The sequence below is a fragment of the Myripristis murdjan genome, chromosome 18 (genome assembly GCF_902150065.1).
Source record: "Myripristis murdjan chromosome 18, fMyrMur1.1, whole genome shotgun sequence".
Lineage (NCBI taxonomy): Eukaryota > Metazoa > Chordata > Actinopteri > Holocentriformes > Holocentridae > Myripristis > Myripristis murdjan.
Genome location: NC_043997.1, coordinates 28,467,058 through 28,492,906, shown reverse-complemented (window position 1 = coordinate 28,492,906; position 25,849 = coordinate 28,467,058). Strand labels below are relative to the sequence as shown.

The following is a 25,849-nucleotide window of genomic DNA, read 5'->3' as shown; positions in this document are numbered from 1 at the left end:
TAAAATAGGACCTGCTACCAGGTACTACCACCTAATGGAAAAGCTCTCAAACCGAGTAGAGTTGAGCCGAGTTGAGCTGAGTAGGTACTAGTGGAAAAGGGCCATAACAGTTAGCATTCAGAGCATCCAGTCGGTATCCAGCACTCAGTAACAGTGAGAGGAAGATGGCACCACTATTGTCCTACACAACAGCTAGGGGGGAAGTGAAATAATATCCTATTTTTCAAAATGGGTGACCTACCCCTTTAACTCCTAATCTCATATGAGTTCATCCTAATCACTGGCTTTCTCCCGGTCTTCATTTACAGTCCCCTCAGCTGCTTTCTCCTACTCCAACAGAGGTAACAAACACAATGCACAATGACTCACTACGGATCTAATACAATCTACATCAGCCTGCCATTTTTCAAGTGAAAAAGTGACTTTCATAGTCAGTGTTTGTTTCCAAGCAAGTTGTCAATTCAAGCCCAGTGATAATGTAAAATATTATTAATATCTTCACATTTTTGCCACTGACAGTCACTTTGTTACTTGCAATAACAAATCTTTCCATTTTTATTTATATTATGTTGTTCCTTATGCTGTTTTTGCATCCATGCACTTGTTTATTATTTGCTTATTGTAACAGCACAGCCCTCTCTGCCCTGGACAATACAATATGTGTGTTCTGACATGTGTGTTATTTTGATGTTAGCTGTGTATTTTCGTAGATCCTGTGTTTGCCTTGTGCCTCATAAAAACATATCAGAGGTGGAGACTCAAATTCCTTTCTCATACTGTGATTACAGAACGTGTCAGTGCTTGTTTCTCAATAGCATGCATTAATATCTTTCTGTGCGTGTGTGTGTGTGTGAATGTAGGGCGATGGAGAGAAGTCCCCCCGTCAGCGGAGGCCCTCCAGTCCAAGTTCCAACAGCTCCCTGGGGGGTTATGGACGTTACACCCCGTCCCGCTCCCCCCAGAATTACAGCAGACCAGGTACAGGTGCAGGCACACATACGTACACACACATCACACCCTGTAAGTCTCCAAAATTGTTGATTTTCTTCAAAACCCAGGAACCCGTGCAGACTTTTATTGTATAAAAATGCCTGAAAAATGAATAGCCAACAAGCTAAAATAGTACAAATATTTACAAATATTGTAAGTATTTATAATCTGTAATTATACTCTTTATTTCTGAAATTATACAACCGATACTGTTTTGTCCTAACTCATAATAATTTCATTGTTGCTTTATTACAAACATCAAGTCTTCCTGTGTCTACATTTCATGATATTTCCAATCCATTCTGCTTTTTGAGATGGTGAACTTTACTTGTGTTATTACTCTGTAGGCCTTTCTCTCCTACTAAAAACTATCATACCAATATCATACATTTGCAAATTTAGACCTACAGTGCCACCAGAAAGTATTCAGACCCCTTCACTTTTTCCACATTTTGTTACGTTACAGACTTATTCTAAAACGGATTTGAGTATAGTTTTCTTTTAAAAAAAATCTACAGAAATAGCCCATAATGACAAATAATGACAGACATTTTTGTAAATTTATTAAAAATAAAATTTCAAAACATTTAAACATAATAGGCACATAAGTATTCACACCCTTTGCTATGACATTCAAAATTGAGCTCTGATCATCCTTGAGATGCTTCCACAACTTCATTGCAGTCCACCTGTGGTAATTCAGTTGATTGAACATGATTTGGAATGGCACACACCTGTCTATATAAGGTCTCACAGTTGACAGTGCATATCAGAGCAGAAACCAAGCAATGAAGTCAAAGGAACTGTATGTAGACCTCCGAGACCGGATGTCAAGGCACAAATCTGGGGAAGGATACAAAAAAAATTCAGCAGCATTGAAGATCCCAAAAAGCACTGTGGTCTCCATTATTCAGAAATGGAAGAAGTTTGGAACCACCAGAGCCCTCCCTAGATCTGGCCACCCGACAAAACTGAGTAATCAGGGAAGAGGGGTCTTGGTCAGAGAGGTGACCAAGAACCCAGTGGTCACTAAGGCGGAGCTCCAGTGTTCCCTTGTGGAGATTGGACAACCATCCAGTAGGTCAACCATTGCTAACGCACTCCACCAGTCAGGCCTTTATGGTAGAGTGGCCAGATGGAAGCCACTGCTCACTAAAAGGCACATGGCAACCTGCTTAGAGTTTGCCAAAAAGCACCTTAAGGATTCTCAGACCAGGAGAAACAAAATTCTCTTGTCTGATGAAACCAAAATAGAATTCTTGGCCTGAACTCCAAGCGTCATGTCTGGAGAAAAACAGGCACTGCTCATCGCCTGGCTAACACCATCCCTACTGTGAAGCATGGTGGTGGCAGCATCATGCTGTGGTGATGTTTTTCTGCGGCAGGAACTGGGCGACTAGTCCACATAGAGGGAAAGATGACAGCAGCTAAATATAGAGATATTCTTCAAGAAAACCTCCTCCAGAGTGCTCTGGAACTCAGACTAAGGTGACGATTCATCTTCCAACACGACAATGACCCGAAGCACACAGCCAAGATAACAAAGGAGTGGCTTCAGGAGCAGTCTGTGAATGTCCTTGAGTGGCCCAGCCAGAGCCTGGACTTGAATCCAATTGAACTTCTCTGGAAAGACCTAAAAATGGCTGTCTACACACGCTGCCCATCCAACAAGCTTTTGGAGACATACCCAAGAAGACTTTAGGCTGTGATTGCTGCCAAAGGCGCTTCAACAAAATATTAAGCCATGGGTGTGAATACTTATGTACCTATTATGTTTAAATGTTTACATTTTTAATACATTTACAAAAATGTCTGAAAGCATGTTTTCACTTTGTCATTATGGGCTATTTCGTTAGAAAACTGTATGCAAATTGGTTTTAGAATAAGTCCGTAACGTAACAAAATGTGGAAAATGTGAAGGGGTGTGAAAACTTTTTGGTGGCACTGTATTTCATCAAAATCAGTGGCCTCTTTGGTTTTATCTCTGAAAATTACATTAGATTAACTTAATCGTGCTTCAGCGTCCTGGTGTATTGACCTTTTTATGAAGTCATGAATTCTACCTTTACAGAGGACAGACAAGAACTAAAACCACCACTTTATTTTGATTTTATATGAACATTTTTGTAGACATTCAAATTCATCCCAAAGACTTCATCAGCAATATTGCATTTTATCCAGTGACTTGGCATGTTTCATGTTGTTGTTTATTTTCAACATGTAGCATAACTAATAAAAGCAAACAAACAACAAACAAACAAAAATTTTATATTGTAGATACTGCATATATGTGTGTGTGTGTGGTGTGTGTATGCAATACCTACAATATAACAATATATTTTCAAAAATTAGAATGGAGAAGAAATAATGATAAATAAATCATGTTCAAAAAGAAGTAGGAAGAAGTAAAACTTTTTAATCCTACCCCTTTTTCATTTTTATTTATTTATTTGTTCTTCTCTCTCTCTCTCACACACACATACACACACACACACACACACACACACACACACACACACACAAAATATCACAAGATACAGAAAGGAAAAAGGTGTGCATGTGCATCATATAAAAAACCTTAAAAATACACAGGGTGTCCACAAAGTCTATTAAAAAATCTATTACAAAAGCAATTGATGAAATATATTAATCAGATTTGTTCTATGTACTCAGTGGTTATCAAAGTTTTTAATCACATTGCATTTGTGTATTTCAGGTACCCTGTTGATGAAATAGGTCGTATTAAATAAACCCCTAAAAAATGGCTACTCCTCAAGAAAAGGCACAATGTCTATCATGGTTTATTGAAACAAAATCGGATACGCAGACTCAGCAAAACTACAGGGTTATGTTAAATATATCGTGTATCGAACAAAAATACGGGACATCAACGACCTGAAGCAAAAGATCACTGATGCCATTGCGACCATTGATGAGGCTATGCTACAGCAAACATGGCAAGAAATCGAGTACCGTCTTACCGTCTTACTTACTTACTTACTTAGTTTCTCTTTATTATGACGGGACAGTGCAGTGCATGATTACATATACAGATAAATCTATATAAAAAAACATGTAAATATGCCGGAGTTAGCTTAAAGCTAATTTCCATCCGTAGTCCCCAACAATAAAAAACAGAGCATTCAGTCATCACATGCAACCATCACATAAAATACCACACATTACGGTGTTCTCATAACAAACAACACAGACAAAATGAACCATGCAACGTATCATCACCCATATATATCTATATATCTATCTATAGATATATATATCTATATCTATATCTATATAGATATATAGATATAGATATAGATATAGATATAAATATCTATATATATCTATATATCTATATCTAGATCTATATCTATCTATCTATATATATATATAGAGAGAGAGAGAGATAGATCTAGATATAGATATATAGATATATATAGATATAGATATAGATATAGATATATAAAATAAAATAAAATAAAATTTGAAGTCTAATGGTCACAGTTTTGATTACTTTTGAGCCAGGTTTTAAGTTTGCTTTTAAATGCGGTGAACGATGGGCTTTCCCTAATAGCCAATGGCACTGTGTTCCAGCTGGCACATCCCTTGACAGACCAGGTGTTTAGCGCAACAGATGTTTTCCTAGGTTGGACATCACAGTCGCCCCTAGCAGCTGCTCTGGTGCTCAGTTGGCTGTTCCTCCTTCTAATAAACTCCCCTAGGGGAGGCAGAGCAAGTCCATGTAAACATTTATAGATTAAACAAGTGCTTTTGAATATTCTGAAGTTGTCAAAGCTGAGGAGATGGTATTTCTCTAAGATAGCGCAATGATGATATGACTGTGGTTTTTTGTCAAAAACCTTGGTGGCTTTTTTATAGAGCTGTTCTAAGGGTTTGAGTACAGTGATACCAGCCTGATTTGTTTCAGGTTCTGAATGCTGAACTTGACAGTATTGGACACCTTTTTGATGTGTTGTCTGTATTAAATGAGGCAAAAAAAAAAAAAAAAAAAAAAAAAAACCTTCAATATCTACTCCTCATTTTGTAGTACTTTTCACAGATTTGTCTATTCATTTGCTTTTGTAATAAATTTGTTAAACTGTAAAGAGACTTTATGGACACCCTGTATATACACCTAGTATAGGTTATAAAATTGGGGTTGTGGTTCAAATCCGTAAAAAATAGTTAGAAAATCAGATACAAACAATAAAAACTACATAATTAGCTAAGCAGTCATAAGTTATTCACTGCTGTATGCTTTAATGTGTCCATTCAGCATGTACAACTAAGCAATAAACAAAAAAATCATCATTATTACAAAACAGCACCTGACAATCTTATAGTGAACCTGACACATTGTCATGCATTTCATATTTCTCAAAAATATATATTTTTTACACTTCCTGTTGAACTGGCTTAGGTCTATTAGTTTGATTTCCAAATCTAAACTATGTGATCTGATTGGACACTCAGGGCCAGAAGCATACCTTGGTGGTAGACACAGCGGACTGGCCCGTGATTCCAGCTCCCTCCCTCTAGCCCTGACCCACATGGGTGGTGTTAAGTATCACTCCACCTGGGCAAGGGAGTCGTCCTCCCTCCCCATGTACTACTCAGGTGGGCCTGAGGGTAGCGGTGGTGTTGGTGGTGGTTGTGGCAAGTATTCTCCTGTACCAGCAGGGGGCAGCGGAAGCTTGTCTCTGCACCTCAACCCCACCACCTTGGCCATGCTGCAGCAGCACAACTACATCCCTTATTTCAGAGGTACCAGAGGATTCTGGGGTAGGACTGAGACCCAGTCCAATACAGATGTTGGGGAACTGGCCAGCATCATTGCTGCTGGCAGACACAAGCCTCTTTGGAAAGTAAATTAAGTAAAAAATATTTTGTGAAAGATATTTCCAAGGAGAGGGGATACAGAGTACCTCTGTAGGGTTTCTGTGAGTGGAGACGTTACTTAGCTGAAGGTGTTCTTTGGTCTGATATTTTCAGCACAAAAGACAGTGTCAAGGTACTCTTCAAGCAAGAAAAAAGCAATATTGCATACAGTAGTTTAGGTTTTGCTTGAGTATTTTGGCACTTTCAAACAACATTCACACATCCTTGGGTTATGAAAGTTGTTTGATCCATATGGGACCCTTCATTTTAAGCTTAAAAACATCAAACTCACTAAAGGAGCTTTTTGCCACAGCAGCAAGGTGCCAGTTCACTCTGTATTTGACCAGGTCCTGATATGTGGAGTGCTGTGTAGGTCCTGCTGTGGAATTGGTACTGACCTCACTTTGCATGGGCTGTGAAAACCCAAATTTACCATGTGTTGGAAAGTCTCACTCTGGGTGTTTTGGTCTTTGGAATCACCATTGGCCCATAAGTCATAATAGGAAACAGAAGGTCTGGCCTGGTGTGCTGTGCCTTTGGGTTGATCTGCTGTAACTACTGTTTGATAACTAATGACAACTTATACCATTAATGCTATATTTGATCATGACACCACACTTCCCTGAAACCAACATCACAAACCAGAATTGTACCCAACCCCCCTTGCATGACATTGCCCTTACAGACAGTTTTGTCCTATTCAACGACCTCCCTTTGCTTCATCTTTTCCTATGCCCCGCCAGCAGGGCTCAAACAGGATCCCCTACCTGACCCTAAACCTAGGACATCCCTGCATCTCAATTTACCTCCTCCTAACGGTAAAAACACTAGTACTTCTCTGTCTGTGTCTCCCCTTCCTAGTGGAATGGTTGACAGGTTTTGTGATGTTGTTGTCCGGTATCGTGGTGTTGCCAGGTTTCATTGTGTGCATCAAGGTTCATCTGCAGGACCACTCAGTTTTTTCATTCTGCCTGTTCCGTTCACTTGTGTCTGTGGAAATTGTTGTCATTGTGCATGGTTAACTTTACATAATTATGCAGACCTGTTTGTATTTCTCTTACATTTGGCATTATGGTTGAGAATAAGGTGAAAGGTAACTTGTAATTTCAATTTTGTGCTTGTCAGTTTAAATTGAGGTAAACTTTAAAATCATTTGCTTGCCTTTGACTTCTGTTTTACCCTATTGTTTCCTTTGATTGATCCATTGTTCACTATTATGTTCTTTATCTGCCTTTATCCCCTTGGTGTAAAAATGTTCTAAGGTGAATTTAGGTGACAGCGCAGGCTCCTCAAGTTGTTGACCAAGAGCTGAAAGATCGATTGAGCTTTTTTTGGTAGAGAGTAATGAGTCATGTTCTGATTATTGACAGTGGTACATAATAAATGTCAGGAGTATTGCTTATCAGGAAGTGTTTTTTGAAATCACCTCCCTTGACCAAAGCAGTGACAAAGACAGAAATATTTTAACTGCAAGCCAAGAAGATAAGAGCCATCGTTCAGCATGTTCCTCCATAGACTCAGCAGCATCATCAGCCAGCCTGAGAGTCATCTGTATGTTTTATCATCAGCAATTTTTTCTAGACTTAAGGGTCATTTAGAATACACTGTGGCACACTTCAGTGTTGCATTCTGGCTCACACTGCACAGTTTCAGCAACAGATGCCCACTAGCCTCTGTGGCATTGAGTCAGTCAGGGCGAGACATGAGGTAAAGAAATAAGAGGAATGAACAGTTTTCTGTGGCAGTTTTTGTGGCTATTTAGTTAGTGGTGGTGAAGTTTACATTTGTTCAAATAAAAAGGAATACCTAGTCTTGTTTTAATAAAATCATACAACACTGAAAATCCATAATCCACTGAAAGTCCATACATTCTGAAATCTTTCAGCACAATAAAGGTCTTACGTGGAACCATTGTAGAACCTTTCTGAAAGAGTTTTTACAGCACTCAAAAGTATCCTGCTACGATGAAAGTGCTACTTGGCTGAGTGCTGCGGCTGAGATAGAGAGAGAGAGAGAGAGAGAGAGAGAGAGAGAGAGGACGTTACGGTGAAGTTCATGACTGGAGCAGAGACTATGAAGTTGACAGTATAGCTGTGAATGGAGCAGAGCAATGTACTGTATGTCCGGTTAGGCTGTTTGTTAGTGAATAAGTATTACAACTCCTCAAGACCTAAGCCAAGTTGACATGTTTTGTGCTTGGCCCCAGTTGATTAAGTGAAGGGTGTTAGCCCAGAGTTAGCGACAATGGATTAGCTTAACCAGGCTCACCTAAGGTGGACGAGAATAGCTGGTTCACTTTAAAGGCCACTTTTAGTGGACCAGCTATTCTCATTTTAGTCTCAGTTTCAGCCACTATTAAACAAAAGACAGAGAAATGTCTGGCTGCTGAGTCTCTCCTGGGTTTAGCTGGCCCCCCACCACCCCTACCCCCACCCTGCAGTGACTATATCAGCAATTGCTGGTTGTTGAGCTGATGGTGAGCCATAGGAAAATTTTCACATTTTGCCCAACTCTATTGCCTATATGTTCCAAGAGGAGACATGTAACTTCCAGGAACTTGTTTTTTTGTCTATTTACCTAAAGAACCAATTCTTGCACCATTCCAAGATACATCATGATTTTGGTTATATGGAACAACAGCACCCCTGGAATCTAAACTTTCCGCCTACTATTTGCTTTAAACATAGAGGCAGTCTGAATGAAGTTTGAGAAGTGTGCCTTTAAAACTTTTTTTGTTTGAGTGTAGGAACATTTTTCTTCTTAAGCTTATAGCTGTGCGTGCTTCTGCCTTGAAACTGAGTGATTACAGGGAGAAGGGAGAGGGGGAAAGAAAGACAGATAAAGGGAATTTGCATTTGAAAATTGGTACAGAAAATCACAAGCACGCAGTCCCGGGTTTCAGTGGTTTTCCATGAAAGGGCAGAGAGGGTGAAAGTGAAGTCCTCCAAAGGCAAAGATGAAAGAAAGAGAGGGGGAGGTACAGAGGAATGAAATAGCCAGGCAGCCAGTCTGTAATTTGGGGTCTGGTTGCCAGTTGCAGTGGCATGTAATGCACTGGGCTGCCGGCCTTGCTCAGGCTCCAGTGGTTTCTAACACCCCATGAAAGACAACTGTTTGTTTCCATGCAATGGGCCACCTTTTTAATGAGCTATTAGATTCACTTCATAGAAGCAACTGTGGTAATGGGCAGTTTGTAAAGCTTGCATACTCTATGAAGCAGTCTCTGTTTAGATGTATTGTCAGTACTGGTTAGGGTTAGGGTAAGATAAGAATTGAAGAATGAACATGTACACTACTCACAAAAAGTTAGGGATATTTGGCTTTTGGGTGAAATTTATGGAAAATGTAAAATGTTCACGCTACAGTGATATTATATCATGAAAGTAGGGCATTTAAGTAGAAGCATACACTGGTGATTTCCTCATCTCAAACAATTTCTTGAAACAAAAGCCAACAACAGTGGTGGATATACCACAACAAAAAATGTCAGTGTCAATAACTTGTCATGTGCCCTTGAGCATCAATTACAGCTTGAAAATGACGTCTCATGCTGTTCACAAGTCGACTTATTGTCTGCTGAGGCATGGCATCCCACTCTTCTTGAAGGGCGGCCCTCAGGACATTGAGGTTCTGGGGTACAGAGCTCCGAGCCTCTACACGGCGACTCAGCTGATCCCATAGGTTTTCTATGGGATTCAGGTCTGGAGAAAGTGCAGGCCACTCCATTTGAGGTACCCCAGTCTCCAGCAGCCGTTCCCTAATGATATGACCTCGATGAGCTGGAGCATCAAACACCTGATGTGAATTTTGCCGTTAAACTCCTTGTTAGAGAACAGCAACTTGTGCAAAAAGTACTGAAACATTGAACAGTTGGACATGTGCATTCAAAAGTTTACTGAAGGTCACATTAAGTTCACCTGTAAAGGTTATAATGCATTTTAGGTTCATCCTGAAATTTCACCCGAAAGCCGAATATCCCTAACTTTTTGTGAGTAGTGTATCTGTGTCCTCATGACCGTATTTAGTGATGCCAAGAAGATCTCTTCTATCTTGTTTTTGTGTTATTATTTTTAATTAATGAATGGCCACCACCAGTGTTTAAGGTATTTAGTTAAATTCCAGTGCATCTCCTCCCCAAACTCCCCCAGCTTCTGTCACTTGTTACCTCAGCTCCAGATGTTTGTATGGAGGATCTCCCTCTCATACACACTCAGACCTGCACTAACACTGCACTGTGGTGTGTGTGTGTGTGTGTTTGGATGTAGAGGATCACTCCTGCACTAACATCACTGTGTGTGTTTGTGCCAGTGATCTCATCCTTTTGCATCCAGATTGCTGCCTTTTTACTCCCTGTGCAAAGGGAGAAGAGTATGTGTTCAATCAGCTAACAACCTCTCTCTCTCTCTCTCTTTCTTTCTCTCTCTCTCAGGTCAGATGTAGAGTGTTTATTTGTTTTGGCTTTTAAGGTGCCGGTGACTCCATTACCCAGCCTGTTAGTGCCTTTACACATTGGGGTGGACCCCTGTTATAAATAATCACACACCCACACACACACACACAGAGACTATATAAACGTAAATCTTAGATGATTATTGGTCACTTTCTTCGGCACCATTTTGCAAATGTGATTGGATTTAAACCAGTAATGCCAATCAGAGGAAATGTAAAATAGAAACAGGAGGACGGCCTGTTTGTGTCATCACACATTGGGGTGGACCTCCGTTATGATCACACACTCACACTCACACACACACACACACACACACACACACACACACACACTATATAAACCAAAATCATATGATCATTATCCATCACTTTCTTTGGCACCTTTTTGCAAATATAATTGGATTTAAACAAATAATTCCAATTAGAGGGAATGTGAAATAGACACAAGAGGAAGGGAAGGAGGCCTGACCACTGGTCAGCTGTTTTGACCAGTGGTCAGACAAAAAAAAAAAAATCCTTTACTAGATTACTGGCCTTGGTGCTCCATGCTAACACTGAAACATGCATTAAAGTGTTGAATGATGGTACCTTCAGTGCTAACACTTTTGGATACACTATACTGAGATAACTGTCACTTAACATGGAGCATACTGAAGTGTTAGTATGGACTTTATTATCATGCAACAATGTTCATAAAATGTTAGTGTGGAGACTATTCTCAGTCACCATGCAGTGTAAGTTTAAATATTGGTATGTAGTCTGTTCTCACTCAATCTAGTGTTAACAGGGCCTGTTCCCACTCACCTCTTTTTCCAGGGTTTTATTTTATGTTGATATCCCTGAAAGATGTATTTTTGTTTTGAGTACCTGTGGACAGCTAAATATAGTTTCACAGCTCCTCTCTATTGCCTTTCTCCCGGAGCTCTGGCAGCATGGTTCATTTAGCCAATCAGAAGAGAGAATCAGCACCTCTCCACTGATTGGCTGACTGTTTTCAGTGACATATGGTAGAGCCAATCACAGCCAAGTAACTGAAACATACGCTTCTCAGCGTTGCTCAGTGGTACTCACCGGTAAACGGGAATTATCATCTTATATAGATCTTTATTATGTATGATTGTCATGGCTACTGCTGACTGTGATGTTGTACGACCGTACGTGTTTGATCCTGACTCAGATCCCGAACCACGGACGGCAGGAGACACCGGTGAAACCAGCATTGTATTGTGTCAGGTTGATAAAACAGTCGGTGCTGAAATGAGCCGAACAGACAAGCAAATATGGACTAAACTGCTGCGGGACCCGGGAAAAAACATCAGCCACTGGTCTGTAACGTACACTATATTACCAAAAGTATTCGCTCACCTGCCTTTACTCATACTATGAACTGAAGTGCCATCCCATTCCTAACCCATAGAGTTCAATATGATGTCGGTCCACCTTTTGCAGCTATTACAGCTTCAACTCTTCTGGGAAGACTGTCCACAAGGTTGAGGAGAGTGTTTATAGGAATTTTTGACCATTCTTCCAAAAGCGCATTGGTGAGGTCACACACTGATGTTGGTCGAGAAGGCCTGGCTCTCAGTCTCCGCTCTAATTCATCCCAAAGGTGTTCTATCGGGTTCAGGTCAGGACTCTGTGCAGGCCAGTCAAGTTCATCCACACCAGACTCTGTCATCCATGTCTTTATGGACCTTGCTTTGTGCACTGGTGCACAGTCATGTTGGAAGAGGAAGGGGCCCGCTCCAAACTGTTCCCACAAGGTTGGGAGCATGGAATTGTCCAAAATGTTTTGGTATCCTGAAGCATTCAAAGTTCCTTTCACTGGAACTAAGGGGCCAAGCCCAGCTCCTGAAAACAACCCCACACCATAATTCCTCCTCCACCAAATTTCACAGTCGGCACAATGCAGTCTGAAATGTACCGTTCTCCTGGCAACCTCCAAACCCAGACTCGTCCATCAGATTGCCAGATGGAAAAGCGTGATTCATCACTCCAGAGAACACGTCTCCACTGCTCTAGAGGCCAGTGGCGGCGTGCTTTACACCATTGCATCCGACGCTTTGCATTGCACTTGGTGATGTGTGGCTTGGCTGCAGCTGCTCGGCCATGGAAACCCATTCCATGAAGCTCTCTGCGTACTGTACTTGGGCTAATCTGAAGGTCACATGAAGTTTGTAGCTCTGTAGCAATTGACTGTGCAGAAAGTCGGCGACCTCTTTGCACTATGCGCTTCAGCATCCGCTGACCCCTCTCCGTCACTTTACGTGGCCTACCACTTCGTGGCTGAGTTGCTGTTGTTCCCAAACGCTTCCATTTTGTTATAATAGAGCTGACAGTTGACTGGCCGCCACCAGTTCATTAAAATTACCATTACTCCTTCATTATTCATCCAAGTCATTTTGGTGCCTAACCCCATGTTTTGATGATCTAGGTATCCAATGGGCATAGTGAAATGATTACTTGTACAATTATAAATGAAAATAATTGGTTATATGGATATTTATGTTAAAAGTGAAGAAAAACTTATAACATAACTGGGCATTTTTCTTTTGTGCTTTAATGTCCAGTATTGGTGATTTTATTTATAATTCACATCCTGTGGAAACTTTGAAGAGATTTATTTTGATACCAGTAAGGATTAAATTCATCAGTACCATGTGGTACTGTGAAATTTTTGTTTTTTGTTTTTTTGTTTTTCTTTGTTTTTTTTGTTTTTCTGTTTGTTTTTGGTCATGTTCTTATCATTTTTGGTTGTTTTTTAATTTCTTTATTCTTTGAACCACACCAGATTTACAGGTAGTTGTCACACTCTTCCTCCCATAATGGTTGATTATGTGGATTCTCACAATTTCCAACTTGATATGGTCCACAAGCAGGCATGCATGGTAAACCATATCCTCTGCAACTACACCGTTGTGTTCGGCAGGCAGTTGTGCAGTTACAGTGGACCATCTGCAGGAGGCTTTCTGGGGTAGCAGTTTTATTTGTCATGACTGGCACAAACATTCATTCATCTGAACGATTGTCACAACACTCAAGAATGGACTTCACAAATGAATCTTTCTTTGCAAGATACAAGATACAAGAAAGTTTATTTGTCATTATACAACACGTTGTATAGTGAAATTAAAATGTGGTTCCCTCTTGATTGATTAATTGATTGATTGTATAGAAAATAGAATTATTAAGCCTGGAGGAGTTCAGATGGTGCATTTAGTAGTCTCACAGCCTGAGGGAAGAAGCTGCTCTGTAGTCTGGTGGTACGGCAGCGAATACTTCTGTATCTTTTGCCTGACGGCAGCAGGGTGAACAGGCTGTGGCTGAGGTGGGTGTTGTCTTTTAGGATCCTTTTGGCTCTGCGCAGACACCTCACCTTCCCGATATCACTGATGCTTGGTAGATGGGTGCCAATGATGTTTTGGGCAGTTTTAATCACTCGTTGCAGAGTCTTCCTGTCCTGGGCCGTGCACATCCCATGCCAGTTTGTGATGTTTCCAGTCAGGATGTTTTCAATTGCTCCTTTGTAGAAGCTGACAAGAACTTGGTGTGGGAATTTTGCTTTCTTAAGTTTCCTTAAGAAATACAGCCGTTTCTGAGCTTTTTTAACCAGGGCAGAGATATGTGAAGTCCATGACAGGTTCTCTGTTATGCTGATTCCCAGGAACTTAAAACTGCTCACTTGCTCCACCTCAGCTCCATTGATGTAAACAGGGTTGAGCGTCTTTGCTTCCTTTTTTCTAAAATCAACTATCAGCACTTTGGTTTTGCTGACGTTGAGCAGTAGGTTGTTTCTGTGCACCATTTTGCAAGATGGTTGATTTCCTCCCGATATGAAAACTCATCATTATTGGAAATCCGGCCGATGATGGTGGTGTCATCTGCGAACTTCACAATGGAGTTCTCTCCATGTCGAGGGTTGCTGCCAATCCGAACTGACTGGGGTCTGTTTGTGAGGAAGTCCAGTATCCAGTTGCAGAGGGTGGTACTGATGCCCAGAGTGTTCAGTTTTCCAATCAGCTTCATGGGGGAGATTGTGTTGAAAGCTGAGCTGAAATCAACAAACAGCATTCTGATATAGGTGCTGCTTTTCTCCAGGTGGAGATGGCATCCTCTGTGGATCTGTTGGTTCTGAATGCAAACTGCTGAGGGTCCAGACTGGCAGGGATGTTGTTCTTTATGTGCTGGAGAACCAGTTTCTCAAAGCACTTCATCAGGATGGGGGTGAGTGCCACAGGGCGGTAGTCATTTAGATTTGACACTGCAGACTTTTTTGGCACAGGGATGATGGTGGCTGTCTTGAAGCAGGTGGGAACACTCTCCTGTGACAGCGATATGTTGAAAATGTCGGTAATGACATCTACTAGCTGGTTGGCACATGTTTTTAGTACACGGCCAGGGATGTTGTCAGGCCCAGCAGCTTTACTCATACTCACTTTCAACAGGACTTTCCTCACATCCACTGTGGATACTGACAGTGGCCGGTCCTCTGGAGGCGGAGTAGACAGCTGACTCTCTGTTGAGGAGGTCAAAGCGAGCATAAAATGTGTTTAGCTCGTCTGGTAACGTGGCCTCACACATGATGGGAGCACTCCTGCTTTTGTAGCCTGTCACACTTTTGACCGCCTGCCACAGGTCTTTGCTGTTGATGGTGTTGAGGTCTCTCTCCAGTCTCTGCTGATGCCTTCGCTTTTCCTCCTTGATGCCAGCTGTCAGTTTTGCTCTGGCAGTGTTGTAGGCTTCTTTGTCACCTGACTTAAAGGCAGCTTTTTTGGCTCTACATAGAGCTCTCACCTCTCCATTCATCCAGGCTTTCTCATTAGGGAATTATTTAACTGTCCTCATTTTTACCACATCATCAGCACATTTGCTGATGTATGATGTCACTGATGATGTGTATTCTTCAAGGTCAATATGGTTCTCCTGGGTAGCAGCATCCCTGAACATCTGCCAGTCTGTGCATTCAAAACAGTCCTGTAGAGCTGCTGTAGCTTCATCTGTCCACACTTTAACTGTTTTTACAGTTGGTTTGACCCTTTTTGTCAGCTGGATGTAAGTAGGCAGGAGAAGCAGGGAGATGTGGTCTGACTGGCCAAACTGAGGACGAGAGAGGGCTCTGTAGCTGCCAGGAACATTGGTGTAGACATGGTCCAGTGTGTTGTTTCCTCTGGTCCACAGCGATGTGGACGTGCTGGTGGAATCTTGGCAGAACAGTTCTGAGGTCTGTTTGATTAAAATCCCAAGGAACAATAATAACAGCATCTGGTTGTTTTGTCATGTGACTGCTGATGATCTCATACAGTTCCACAAGTGCATTTTTGAATTTGCATCCGGTGGAATGTAAACAGCAGCAACAAACACACTGGTGAATTCTCTAGGCAGGTAATATGGCCGACATCTGAGCAGTAAAAACTCAATGTCAGGTTAAGATTTTCCATCCATTCTGACTGCACCTGAGCACCAAGCATCATTGATGTACACACAGAGTCCGCCCCCTCTTGTCTTACCGGAGTCTTGTGTTCTGTCGGCCCGGAACAGGCTCCGCCCGTCCAGTGCTAACACCTCATCCGGTATGTTTTCATGGAGCCACGTCTCTGTAAGGCTGAGAGCACTGCAGTTTCTGATCTCTCCCTGCTGGGTCAGCCTGAGCCTTATCTCATCCATTTTATTTTCCTGCGACCGGACATTAGCCAGGAGTAGGCTGGGTAGTGGGACAGTCCTGGGTCCAAGCCTTCTTAGTCTTACCCCGGCTCGCTTCCCCCTCTTCCTGAGTCGACCGCACCGCTTGCGATGACGTCTGATCCAAATGTTTTGGTTGTCGGATCTTGAGATGCCGAGAGCAGAGATCGTCTCAAGGTCCGCGGCACTCAATGCAATTTTTGCACTTCCTCTTCTGATATTGACAAGTGTATTACTGTCATAAGTAATACACCCACAAGTGATATGATTCTCAGCAATAAAAACGGGAGAATCGCTCCTCTTTTTGCTGAAATTGAGGGAGCCACCAGCTGCTGCATGCATATGCGCCGCCGTTGCCATGGTAACAGTTACATTTCATACAAAGGTTATATAACTAGAGTCTGCACTTCCAAGTGTTACTGTAGTCCCACAGAAATGACAACCGGTTTGGCTCAGTTTCCAATCTGGCACTTCGCTTTGGTGGCTCAACTTTCTTTTTTTGTTGGCTTTTAACGTCTTTTAGATTGATGTACTGTTTTCTACATTTTGAGGGCTCTAATTTCGCAGACTGGGCGAGGCGGGGGCGCAGCACACCTGCGCTTCGCCAACTGGGTGTGGCCAGGTGGATTTTGCAAGTTTGGCATGCCATGCGTGCTGGAGCAAGTACTCCGCTGTCCCTCCTACCGGCGGAAGGGAGGAGAGAAGGCGTGGATTTTGGTAGACTTTTAGTATGTCATTAAGGTCACCTAATACTACAAAAATCAGTTGAAAAACCCTTTGTTGTAATTTTTTTAGGGTTACGTCCTTTTTTTTTTCATAAATGCAGCCGCCTACAAGCACACAGCAGTCTCTCCAGTCTCTGTGTCTCTTAGCAAGCGTAGCTCGTCCAGCTTGTTGTTGAGACGCAAGCAGGACTGTCGCAAGAGCGACAGTCCTGCTGGTGTGGAAGGGTTAGCCTTTAGCCTAGCATGGATCCTGGCTCTCTTCCCCTTCCTTTGTTTACGTTCGCACCGCTTGCGCTTCCTCCTCTCCCTGGTGACTGCCGGTGTAGACACAGGTAAAATTCCGTGGCGTAGTATGTCCACATCAAAGCAGAGTGCCTCAGTTCTTGCAGCATGCTTTACCCTGATGTTTAGTAAAGTCTCTCGGCTGTTGGTTATGCAACCTGAGCGTCTGGGTTGAGCAAAACATTTAAAACCTTCACTGTCGCTGATCCCTGGAGGGGCCGCTGCGTCCATGTGCGCTGCCATCCTAATAGCAATACAATGCCGTCTTCGTCTGTGGTTCGGGATCAGAGTCGGGCTCAAATATGTACGGTTGTATAACATCACGCTTGGCGGTAGCCATGACAATCTTACATAAGATGATATCGATGATAACTGGCGGCACGCTGCCCAGTGACTTCGGTTGATTGGCCCAACCATATGTCACTCAGAAAACAGTCAGCCAATCTGTGGAGAGGGGATGATTCTCTCTTTTGATTGGCTAAATGAACCGTGCTGCCAGAGCTCCGGGATAAAGGCAAGAGAGAGGAGCTGTAAAACTATATTTAGCAGACCACAGGTACTCAAAACCACAAATACATCATGCTAGGGATATCAACAGTTAAAATAAAACTCTGGAAAACTGTACACCATGGGGCCTTTAAAGGGAGAGTTTCAAAAAAACGGGCTGTGTGCATTTCTCCGTTTATCACAGGTTTAATGCATCGGACAGGATTTATGTGGCCCCGAGACCTTCTCTATCACGAAAAACAACGAAAATTGCATTTTTCATGGCATGAGGCCTTTAAAGAGCATATTGCAGGTTAAAATTTTTACAAAAGTTATACTTAACCTTGTGTGAAAATAACCATGTGAAAGGTTAATGCAGGATTTCATATGTTTTACAAGATATTAGGGCACGTATTCAGAGGAAAAAGTGGCCGTTTTGAGCAAAGCTCCTAAAAACGCTTTTTTTTTTCAACATCACATCATATGACGTAACAAGAGGGAGTCGGTCTCCTCAGCTCTGCCCCAGCTTAGTGCGCAGTCGTAGGTGGTAGTGAGTCTGAGCGGTCGTGGTGTAGTGAGTGTAGTGAAATTCAAGGTGTTGCGTGTGAGCATGTGAACGGGTTGAAATGCGTGTGTTTCACGCCCAATGCGTGAGACTTGAGAGCTTTGAAATAACATAAATAAACAGGCCCTACTGCGTTTTGCTGTCATTTATGATTGCGCTAAGTTTCTCTCCTCTTCTCTGTTTCACCGCGGGCAGAGCAGAGTGCTCCACTGAGCGAAGCAGAGGAGAGACAATGAACCAGGTTGAGTTGACAGCAACTACACTCGTCACTTTACTGTAAGTGCAATAAAAGCTTTGTGAGTAAAAGGATAAATATGGACAGACAACAAGGTTGGGGCTTTAAAATCAGTTTATCGTTTATCAGGAAGCTTTTTATCTCTCTCTCTCTCTCCTGCGGTCACGGTAAAGCACTATACAACGTAGTGCGGAGTTATATTATGCAGTGCGAAATACAACTGATAGAAGCTCATTAGTTTCCGTTATGGGTAAGTATCAATACTCCTGCTGAGAAATGGTTTTCCGAGACTGTTGGAAAACCATTTCAGGTGCCAACCTCTTGAAGCTCATCGAGAGAATGCCAAGAGTGTGCAAAGCAGTAATCAGAGCAAAGGGTGGCTATTTTGAAGAAACTAGAATATAATACATGTTTTCAGTTATTTCACCTTTTTTTGTTAAGTACATAACTCCACGTGTTCATTCATAGTTTTGATTCCTTCAGTTAGAATCTACAATGTAAATAGTCATGAAAATAAAGAAAACGCATTGAATGAGAAGGTGTGTCCAAACTTTTGGCCTGTACTGTATGCGTATATACACTACTCACAAAAAGTTAGGGATATTCGGCTTTCGGGTGAAATTTCAGGATGAACCTAAAATGCATTATAACCTTTACAGGTGAACTTAATGTGACCTTCTGTAAACTTTTGAATGCACATGTCCAACTGTTCAATGTTTCAGTACTTTTTGCACAAGCTGCTGTTCTCTAACAAGGAGCTTAACGGCAAAATTCACAATAGGTGTTTGATGCTCCAGCTCATCGAGGTCGTATCATTAGGGAACGGCTGCTGGAGACTGGGGTACCTCAAATGGAGTGGCCTGCACTTTCTCCAGACCTGCATCCCATAGAAAACCTATGGGATCAGCTGAGTCGCCGTGTAGAGGCTCGGAGCTCTGTACCCCAGAACCTCAATGACCTGAGGGCCGCCCTTCAAGGAAAGTGGGATGCCATGCCTCAGCAGACAATAAGTCGACTTGTGAACAGCATGAGACGTCGTTGTCAAGCTGTAATTGATGCTCAAGGGCACATGACAAGTTATTGACACTGACATTTTTTGTTGTGGTATACCCACCACTGTTGCTGGCTTTTGTTTCAAGAAATTGTTTGAGATGAGGAAATCACCAGTGCATGCTTCTACTTAAATGCCCTACTTTCATGATATAATATCACTGTAGCGTGAACATTTTACATTTTACATAAATTTCACCCAGGAGCCAAATATCCCTAACTTTTTGTGAGTAGTGTGTACGTATCTACAAGCTAACCCTGGTCACTGACCAAGACACCTGCCCAGTCCTCCACTGGTTCTCCTCGCAGCTCAACTGCATCTCTCTGACCGTTATTTCTTCTGACCCTGGTCTGTTCCTGGTCTCTTTGACACCTAACAGGCTTGTAATTATAAGGCTGTGGTCTGTCATATTGATATGAATACACATTCACAACCTCTTCAGTGTCACAACTAGCATTAAGATCCATTATTTTACAATTGTTCAAATTAACTGCACTCCCTCTTCCTATGTCACTTCCGGTTTAGCTTTTTCAGATGCGGAAGTAAAATTCTCTCACAAAAACCTAACACTGTCACTGTCACTGTAGTGTGTGTGTGTATATATATATATATATATATATATATATATATATATATATATGTGTGTGTTTGTGTGTGTGTGTGTGTGTGTGTGTGTGTGTGTGTGCACATAATACATATATATGCGTATTTCAATGAAAATTCAGTTCCTACATCATTTTCCTACACATTGATTCACTGGGGTCTCCAACCTGCAATATGCTCTTTAAGTGTTAGCATGGAGCTTGTTATCAGTCAAAATACTGTACACTAAAGTATTAGCATGGAGCCTTTTCTGACTTTAGGCCATGCTAAAGGGTTAGCATAGAGCACTAGAGCCAACAAGCATCTATCAGAGAAACATGGATGATGATGCCCATGTACTCACTTAACAATGACCAATGGGATATTCTACCCAAATTTTGGTGAAGTATCACAATCCACAGATGGTAAGATAATAAACATCAATAAGTAAATGGCTGGGTTATCAAGTCACCTGCATAAATTGGGTACTAGTCACATTTCAAACTTGAGCTTTATCCATAAGCCTAGCTTAACTCTACCTCTTTACTCCCAACATCCCTTGTTGTCTCCCAAAACCTTACCCCTGTGCCCTTCTCCCCTCATATTCACCACCCCCTCCACCTCTATCCCTCTTTCCTTCCCTCAATGGAGGTAGTGAAAGTGGTCGGAGTACCCCCAGCTTATCCACCTATTCTGATGGCAAATCCCCCTCCTCTACTTCTACGTATGTAGCTGCTCCACGGCATTTCCACATACCAGGTAGGCCATAACTGCAATGCTTGGCTTGCAACTCATCTCTGATCCCCTTGCCTCCACTATATCTTTACCTGCATAGAGAGCAGGGTGATAATATTTATACACAGCGACATCTGGTGGTAAATAAAAGGTGCATAAGTTATTAGCTCTTCCTTGCAATCATCGTAAGACAGACAGACGGCAATATCAACAAAAAACATCTTATTTATACCATCCATTACATCCCTGCTTATGAGCTCAAGTCAATTTTGGTTTTAGTATTTATGTATAAACCAAATCAGGCTTCATTTATATAACAAATTTTGTAAAGTCAAATGCAATTCAATGTGCTTTACAGTTAAACAAATTTAGAAAATATAATAAAGAATCAGATTATAGGGAGGCTGATTTGTTGTCAGTGCAGGAAAGCCTTTTATTTTTGGTAAATATAACTAGTAACCCATCGCCAGTAGTAAATGTGTGTACAGTATGTTATTTTATTGTGCCTATATTTCATTACAATGTAGCTCATTGGCTTTTTTTTACCTTGTGCTTTTGAATTTTGATTTCTCAATTTCATTCTCTCCACTGTTTCATAAACAGCAACTTGAAATTTCAAAGCCAGTTTCTTTTTGACAAAGCATCAGTCTGACACGGAATTGTATCACTTATCATAAAATTTGCAATGCGCTTTGACAGGAGTTGACATATAACAGTGTATTGTTCATTACTTTCAATCTCCCACAGAGGAAAATCCTTTTGATCTGACAGATTCTTCCCATTAACAATTACATTGTCAGTTAGGCAAAGGGAAAAAAGCTCCCAACTTGGAAGCAAGATGAAGGAAAAAATAGAGCCAACGATTATCCACTTAATGGCTTTCCTAGTCATCATCCTTATTGCTTTTATATGGATATTGTTTCAGAGGCTGGCAGGCACAGAAACAGCCTAGAAAAATGACCCACATGTGCTGTTTTCTTGTGACTCATGTTTCTGTGGTGGCTTAATGTGTGACAGTTGTTACTAAGCATCTCTGACAGAGGCCTGTCTGGGTCCACAGACACTGAGATGAATTTGATCAGCCTTAAGGAAACTCATACTGGCCCCATTATCCTCCAGAGACACTTCATCTTGCATTTCAGTTCATTCAAGCAGACTTCTTATCTTTCTGTGTTCTATTGTTATGTTAAAATATTAAATTTAAGTGTGGTTCTTAATGACTGCTTAGGAATGCTATGATTTGATTCTGCTATGCCTTGGAAAAATGTCTTCCTCCAGATATTTTTTTTTGAGAGTCAGTGAATTTCCCATGTTTTTGCATTAAATATTACCCCATTTCACCCCAGAAAGACCAACAAAATGATATATTATGAATATGTTGCACGAATAATACCAAAACTGCTTACATTTCTGATGTGTCACAATAAAAATGATGAATCTCTTGTGTGAATCAAGCTATGCTGCCCCTCCTTTGGCTTCTTCAGAATATCTCATTTCTCAATAACTGCTAACTCATGTTTTTTTCCCCCATTCTCTCTCTCTCTCTCTCTCTCTCTCTCTCTCTCTCTCTCTCTCTCTCTTTCTCTCTCTCCCTCTCTCCCTCTCTCTCTCTCTCTCCCTCTCCCTTCCACCCACCCACCCATATTGGCTTTTTCCATCTTCTCTACTCTGCCTGTCCTCCCATCTTCAGAGACTAAGGTCAAAGATAATATCTATAGAAAACCCCCTATCTACAGACAGCATGGTACAGTCCACTTCCTTTTTAACACTTTCTCTCTGGTCTGGTCTCTGCACGATGTATATCATGTGACTTGTCATTCATTTCGTTCATCCATTCTCCTCCCTTTTTTCTGAGGCTGTACTCATCTAATAGCCTCCTCTACATGCATAGGATTGGCCTGAGAGTACATGCATCAGAGCCCATCTATGCTATAAAATCTATTTACCAGACAAGTGCAGAATCAGAATGGGGGGGAAATCGGGACACAGGGCCAATGTTATGACAAAATGCTTCAAAAATCTATGTTATCATTTTGTGAGGATGAGTGCTTTTTAACAATGCTCAGAGGGCTTGATAAAAGACACTGTTGATAGCCCTTGTAACTCTGTTCCAGGATCAGTTCCGCTTCCCTGTAAAAAGTAACAATTTAATTACTAGGTTTAAGGCCATTTTTATGTAAATATCCAGTCTTACCAGCCTGAATCACAAAGTGAGACTGCAACAGATATGAGTTCCCCATGCTCCCTAATTCATTCTCCAGAGATTTGCCCCCAAAAAATTGTAAGGTGTGGACACTTCTTGATCCACAGGTAGTGACAAGTTTTTTTTTTTGTTTTTTTGTTTTTAAAGGTAATGTGTAGTGTAAAACTAAGCATAGCAAGCAGCTTAGCTTATAGCATCTACCATTCTTTTCAGGTAAGCTCCCCTGTTCACGGTTAAGAATTTCCCTTCAAATTAGTTTAACCCCTGAATATTTTGTCTAATGCGTCATGGAGGAAATACACCCAAACTGACCAATCCTAAGTTCCGCCCCACAAATGCAAACCAATCAGTCATAGCTTGGTAAATTCTGCCCTCCAACATACATCTGTCTCCATAGACACTAGGGGCCCTATCTTGCGCCAGACTCCCTAAACCCGTTATTTGCGGATTTAGGGTTGCGCAAGAGGCGTTCCCCCGTAAAAGTTGCTATCTTGTGCACCTCCCGCTATCCGCAAAAAACCTGCGCTACCCGCTATATTATGCATAGGCGTGTTTTGGGTGTTACGCCAGTTACACCAGTCAGTGTGCCAGGTGCCATTGCCTTTAAGGGCAGGATGCGCTATCCTAAATCCTAAATCCTAAACCCGCGATGGAGAGAGGGAGGTAGATTTTCTCAGGGGTTCTACTGAGGCTAAAGCAAGTTGGCTTTATATATATACATATTATATATTATATTATAGGCGAGTTAATTCGGGAGGTGGAGCCACATGTGTCCAAGTGGACGTGTCACAAGGTTGTACTGATTGAGTAAAATCCCCGGGTCACACCACACACACACACAAGAGGCAGAGGGGGAACTATGTGTAAACTAATTTATTGACAAGGTAGATTGGGCAAATAAAATATTAAAAATAAAAATATAGCACAGCTGCTGGCTTATGATAAAACAATAAAACGTGCTGGCGTAAGTGTCCAATTAAAACAGTCTTTCCTCTAAACAGTCTATATGAGTAATATACTCAGTCCATTCCGGCGGCGTCCCGGTATCAGTCCGACCGTGTGCGTGGCGAGGCTCTATCGGGGCGTGCATTGAAGCTGCCTGGGCGCGCTCTCGTAATAGCTCAAACTTTAGGGAAAAGTGTGTGCGCAAGATAGCAATTTTAGGGATAGCGCATGAAACACGCCCACAGACACACCTCCAGGCGCAAATGACGGAGTCGGCATAACGGATAGCGGGTAGCGTGGGCACAAGATACCATTTAGGGATAGCGGAAGTTCCTAAATCCGCAATTTGCGGGTAGCGGGTAGTGGCAGTGGGTGGCACAAGATAGGGCCCTAGATGTTGAAGTGCTGTCAGTGGTTTATGCTGCTGCCTTTAAAAAAACAAACAAACAAACAGGTCAAACATGCAGCAGAGACAACACTGACCAAAACCAAATCAGGACCAAGCCATACGCCTCCTCTAGGTACACGTGTGTGTTGTACCACACAGACACATAAATATTAATCAACATTAACAAGCACACTTTTTGTTGGATTCATAAAATCATTAAAGACATAAAAAATAAAACCAACCCAATAGTTAACATTACATTTGGAGGCTATGCTAACTCAGTGTAAGCTGAATGTGGCTGGAGCCCTGCTTTACTAGTTGAGCGGTTAGCAGGACAGCTAATTTAGTCTAAGATAGCCTGAGTGAAGCTGACGACTATCCAGAGATGTATCACAAAAAGAGCTGCTGTTGACCATGACATGTTAAGATTCAGCAGAAGATGCTGAACATTTTGATTAAAAAAAAAAAAAACGTTACATGTTTGATGATTGAGAATGTGGGAACAAATACAGACCTAATGAACCGTTCAAAGCTACTGTGGAAAACTGTGTCTTTGACTGGCAGAGCCACCTTTTCAAAGGTTATCATGTAAAAGGTAGAGGTCAAATTGCTATAACCTTGAACTGGTTACATTCACCAGAAGTTGTTTAATATTTCTTTAAAACTAAGCAGCAAACACATTGAGTTTTCACTGGATGGGGCTACAATGAAATATATATTCATGCTGCCAACATTTTAAGTTTAACTGTAACTGAAACAAACCATTCATTCATAAACTATTCATTCATTCATAAGTTGCTCACTGTAGCTTTAAACTAACAATCAGAGGGAAGAACACGAGACTGACCTTAGATCAGAGTCTAAACGGCTCATTGTTCTCAGTGACTCATCTTCCAATTTTGGGGGGCTGACATACAGTGCATTCAGAAAGTATTCAGACCCCTTCACTTTTTTCACTTTTGCTATGTTGCTGCCTGATGCTACAAACTTTTAAATTCATTCTTTCTCTCTCATTAATCTACACACAGTACCCTATAATGACAAAGTCAAAACAGAATTTTAGAAATTTTGGCAAATTTATTAAAAAAGAAAAACTGAATATCACATTGACATAAGTATTCAGTATTTTTCCCTTTGCAAAAACATTTGGAATTTAGCTCAAGTGCCTCGCATTTCTCTTGATGGCTGCTGAGATGTTTCTACACCTTGATTAGAGTCCAACTTTGGTCAATAAAATTGCTTTGACATGATTTGGAAAGACCTCTCTATAGAAGGCCTTTCAGCTGACAAAGAATATCAGAGCAAAAACCAAGCCATGAGGTCAATGGAACTGATCTGGAAAAGGCTCCAAAAAAAAAAAAATCTGCTGCACTGAAGGTTCCCAAGAGCACAGTGACCTCCATGATTCTCAAATGGAAGAAGTTTGGCACAACCAGGACTCTTCCAAGAGCTGGTCACCCGGCCAAACTGAGCAATCATGGCAGAAGGGCCTCAGTAAGAAAGGTTACCAAGAACCCGATGGTCACTCTGACTGAGCTCCAGAGATCCTGTGTGGAGATGGGACAAAGCTCCAGAAGGACAACCATCACTGCGGCCCTCCACCGATCTGGGCTTTATGGCAGAGTGGCTTCTCAGTTCACAGCACATGAAAGCCCA

The 25,849-nt window shown here is 41.7% G+C and overlaps 1 protein-coding gene across 2 annotated transcripts in view; it reads left to right on the top strand.

The window, feature by feature from the left end:
* ablim2 (actin binding LIM protein family, member 2) overlaps positions 1-25,849 on the top strand; it is a 235,904-nt gene that overhangs the window by 192,823 nt on the left and 17,232 nt on the right. The window contains exons 11-14 of one of the 2 annotated variants that reach the window (XM_030075915.1): positions 309-341; positions 861-978; positions 20,574-20,681; positions 22,348-22,401. In XM_030075915.1, the coding sequence (XP_029931775.1) occupies positions 309-341; positions 861-978; positions 20,574-20,681; positions 22,348-22,401 (313 nt within the window). The remainder of the gene's footprint in view (positions 1-308; positions 342-860; positions 979-20,573; positions 20,682-22,347; positions 22,402-25,849) is intronic. The other variant, XM_030075916.1, reaches the window with a different exon arrangement.